The following is a 3,549-nucleotide window of genomic DNA, read 5'->3' on the forward strand; positions in this document are numbered from 1 at the left end:
GATATACATCTGACTGATTAAAGTAAGCTTGTTAACCCATTTTGAGTTGCTTTCCTTTAACAAAGCAGATCCAAGAACCTGTGTTGGCAGACACCCTGGGGAAGCCGGGGTGCTTGCTGTTACAATAGGTCAAGGTAATCATTCCCTAAAAGAAATGGACTCTGGTTTACCTATTCCCCAAAAGAGAAAGTGGGTCTTGGTTTGAAGTCATGTGACATTACTAAGAAAACCATTTGGAGTGGGAGGTTGGGGATGGGAAGTCAAGAAAGTGATAAATTTTGAGTAAGGCTTTGGAGTAGAGAAAGGACTAGAGTTGATTGAAAAGTATAGGGAAGGCATTGCAGTTTAGAGATATGTTCTGCATAAGGTGTCAGAGGCCTGAGCCAGCTAATCATGTGATCAGATTTTCTTTCCACTTGAACAAAGTCCAAGCCAAAGGCTTAAGAAAAAATGATACTCAGTGATGATTCAGCTCACAAACCACAGACCACCTGCTGTCCTGAAGCACTCAAGGCTAACCCAAAGTACCTACTTCCTTACACTCAACTTGGTAAAGGAACCAGTGCTTTGTCATTACTGAATGATACTTCTAGTCACAGATCATCTCTGCATCTTTAAGCAAAGACTTGGGCAATGGGGTGTGAATAGTTTATTCATTTATTCAGATCTCTAACCAGCTACCCACCCACATCCCTTAGGGGGCCCACAATTAGTGGTTGAGGCTGAAATGGTGGTTTCTGTGGCTGGAGTGGCCACATTTCTGGTCCTGTTTCTGTAGTTAAAACTCTAAAGACCCCAACAGTGAGTCCAGAAGAAAGGGAAAGTTGCCTGTTTCACTGGCTTTTTCCCCCTGGTTCTACAACTTTCAACTTTAGGCATTACTCCCCGACCAGCCTCAAGTGAGTTTCCTTTTGTGGTCTACTATTACTTTACCCACACCACCTGCAAATAAATACCTTGGAGTGAAGGGGAGGACAAATGACTTCTCACTGCTGTGGACCCAATTTGGCTCCTCCCCCCCAAGTCACCATCAAGTCCAAATCTGGCACCTCAAGAAAGTGGAAAAGTAGAAAGGCTGAGACTCCTAGCTCGACTAAGGACCCCATGCCTTCCCAGTAGGTAATTTTGAAAATCTAAACAATTCCTCAAATCCTGGAAGGCGAAGTTTTAACTGAGAGGCAATCATGGTTCCTCAGCCCCAAGTCACATAAACCTGTAACTTCTGGGCTTCCCCTTTTCCTTCACTTTCAGGAGCCCTCTTCCTCCCTATCACATTGTTTATTATTTATTTATTGTAGTAGACACTTCACTTAACAGAGGGTTGTTGTCCACCACTCAAAGTGCCCTTAACACATCTGAGAAACAAGAAGTAAAAAAGGGGGCCTCTGAGCCCCTAACAGGTGTCACCAAGTACATTGATGATAGTTCTGCCTCTGCTTCAAGGGCAACCCCTTAGACCCTAGCTCTGAGTTTACTGGCTAGAATTTAGACAAAAGGGTTAAAACCTGATTGTTTTCCTCAGCTCTAAAAAATAGTAGAATCAGCAAATTAAAGGAGGAGGGGTGGGAAGTAAGACTTTAAAAGGTGTCAAAGACTGCAAGAAATGAGCAAAAGGGGACAAGAAAACTGGAAAAAAAATAGACACAAGAACTAGTTATAGGGTATGGAAATGGCCCTCCCCACCCTGGGGGACCAGTTTCTCAATAACTTCGGGGGGGAAATTTCCCCCTTTTTTTTTGCAAGGGAGCCCCAATAGAGGCTCTGATTTTAGCTTCTATTTGATAATTTTCTCATCATTTGAAATGCAGCATTTGCTATACCAAAATAAAGTTTATTTAACTATTTCTTCTTAATCCAACTTGCAATGATCTTCAAACTTCCCTAAATTAGAAATGTCTATATCGGTTTTCTTGTACGTTAAGAGGGTTCTTTGAAGAAAATGCCAACTAGTTCTCGGTAAAAATAACTGGTGTTCATAATCACAGCCCTGGGTTTTCAATAAGAGAATTACATCATGAGCATCTCGCTTTCAGAAGACAAGGATGGTGGAATCATTTAGTCCGGGTTTTCCTAACCAAATTTCGGAATGCATGGAGAAAAAGATATTCATTTTGCAAGGCACTAATTTTTTTTCTGATGGGATTTTTTCTGTAATAGATATTGCATTCTAAGGAGATTTCTGTCCACGACGCTCTCTTTTGAAGAGCGGGAAGCCAGTGGCACAGCAGATGCGTGATTTAAGGCAAACGTCTTAACTTCCCAGAGCCTCAGTTTCCCCATCTGTTAAGACTGGGGGAGGGTTTGAACCAGATGACCTAGGAGGTTGCTTTTTCTCTCTGAATCTTCAGTAATCTCGGAAAGTCACGTGAGGAACCCCCCCTCCCCCCGCGTCTGGGTTTTTAGCTCCTTTCTCTCACGTGTTTAGCCTTTCATTAAAACAAACAGCAGGCGCCAGTTAAAACGCAAGGAGAGCCGGAAATGGAAAAGGGCCCGCCCTCGGGGAGCTTACTTTCCAGGTGGGGGAGGGGCAGGAGGAGACCCCACCACTCCATAAATAAAGGCGGGGTGGGGAGAATAACAACTGAGGGCAATCCAGGAAGGCTTCTTGTAGGCCGAGGCCCGAGCTAAAGGTCGCGAGGTGGCCGCTGAGAGGCGGCAGGGGCCTTTCCATCGGTCTGCGGCTCTGACTGGGCAGCCCAAGGGTCACCACGCTGTGTCCAGCCCACCCGTGTCGAACAGAGCCGCCGAGGGAGGCGGTTGAGGCGCAGTAACTGCCCGCGGAGGCGGGGCTGGACGTTCAACCGACGCTCATTGGCGCGTTTGCTCAAGGGCACCTCGCCCCGCCCCCTCCCCAACTTCGGTTAGAGGTGGGAGAGGAAGGCGCCCCCTAGCGCGCACTCGCGCCGCGACGACCCTCGAGAAGTCGCCGCTTCCAGCTCTCCAGCCTCTTTCGGTTCGGACGCGCCTCCCCTCCCCCCTCGGACTTCCGGCCGTGCAGCTCCGCCTTTCCCTTCGGGGGCGGGGTCAGGAAAGCGAATTTACCAATCAGAGAGCTCTTCAGGGGAAATGGGTGGGGCCTGGGAGATTCGAAAGGTCCCCGCGCCTTGGGAATCAATTCCCGGGACTGGATTAAGAAAAAGGGTCCCCCGGCTGCACAAGGTGGGCGTCGTGTGAGCTGGGTGAGGTAGTGGGGGTCGCGGATTGGCGTGTGGAGACGGGGAATTGTAGGTGACGGCAGAAAAGATGAGAAGGAAATGTCGGGGATGGAGGAAAGGGTCCCCGAAGGGTTGGGATGAGAACGGGAGGAGGGGGGGCTGGGGCTGGGGGTAGGGAGGGCGTGCAGGGCAGGAGGCAGTGAGGTATGCAAGGTCGGGTTGGGGGGACTATGTTCAGGGCCAGGGGCTTGGGGCAGTGGGGAGTGCAGGGCCGGGGGAGGAGCGTGGGGAGTGTGCAGGGCAGGAGGCAGTGAGGTATGCAAGGTCGGGTTGGGGGGACTACGTTCAGGGCCAGGGGCTTGGGGCAGTGGGGAGTGCAGGGCCGGGGGCGGGT

General features: G+C 49.6%; 1 protein-coding gene across 5 annotated transcripts in view; it reads left to right on the forward strand.

Annotated features, from left to right (window-relative positions):
- The first annotated feature begins 3,054 nt into the window (after positions 1–3,054).
- Positions 3,055–3,549, forward strand: part of PSRC1 (proline and serine rich coiled-coil 1) — a 5,726-nt gene continuing 5,231 nt past the window's right edge. The window contains exon 1 of one of the 5 annotated variants that reach the window (XM_069090450.1): positions 3,055–3,159. Coding sequence is in view for 2 of the 5 variants with exons in the window: in XM_069090449.1 (XP_068946550.1) it covers positions 3,067–3,159 (93 nt within the window). In the remaining 3 variants the exon portion in view is untranslated. Of the gene's footprint in view, positions 3,180–3,549 lie in introns of all 5 variants that reach the window. The other 4 variants (XM_069090451.1, XM_069090449.1, XM_069090448.1 and 1 more) reach the window with 4 other exon arrangements.

This window comes from Petaurus breviceps, unplaced genomic scaffold, assembly GCF_028583685.1.
Source record: "Petaurus breviceps papuanus isolate PSGF00001 unplaced genomic scaffold, PetGlider_PUasm1.0 186, whole genome shotgun sequence".
NCBI lineage: Eukaryota > Metazoa > Chordata > Mammalia > Diprotodontia > Petauridae > Petaurus > Petaurus breviceps.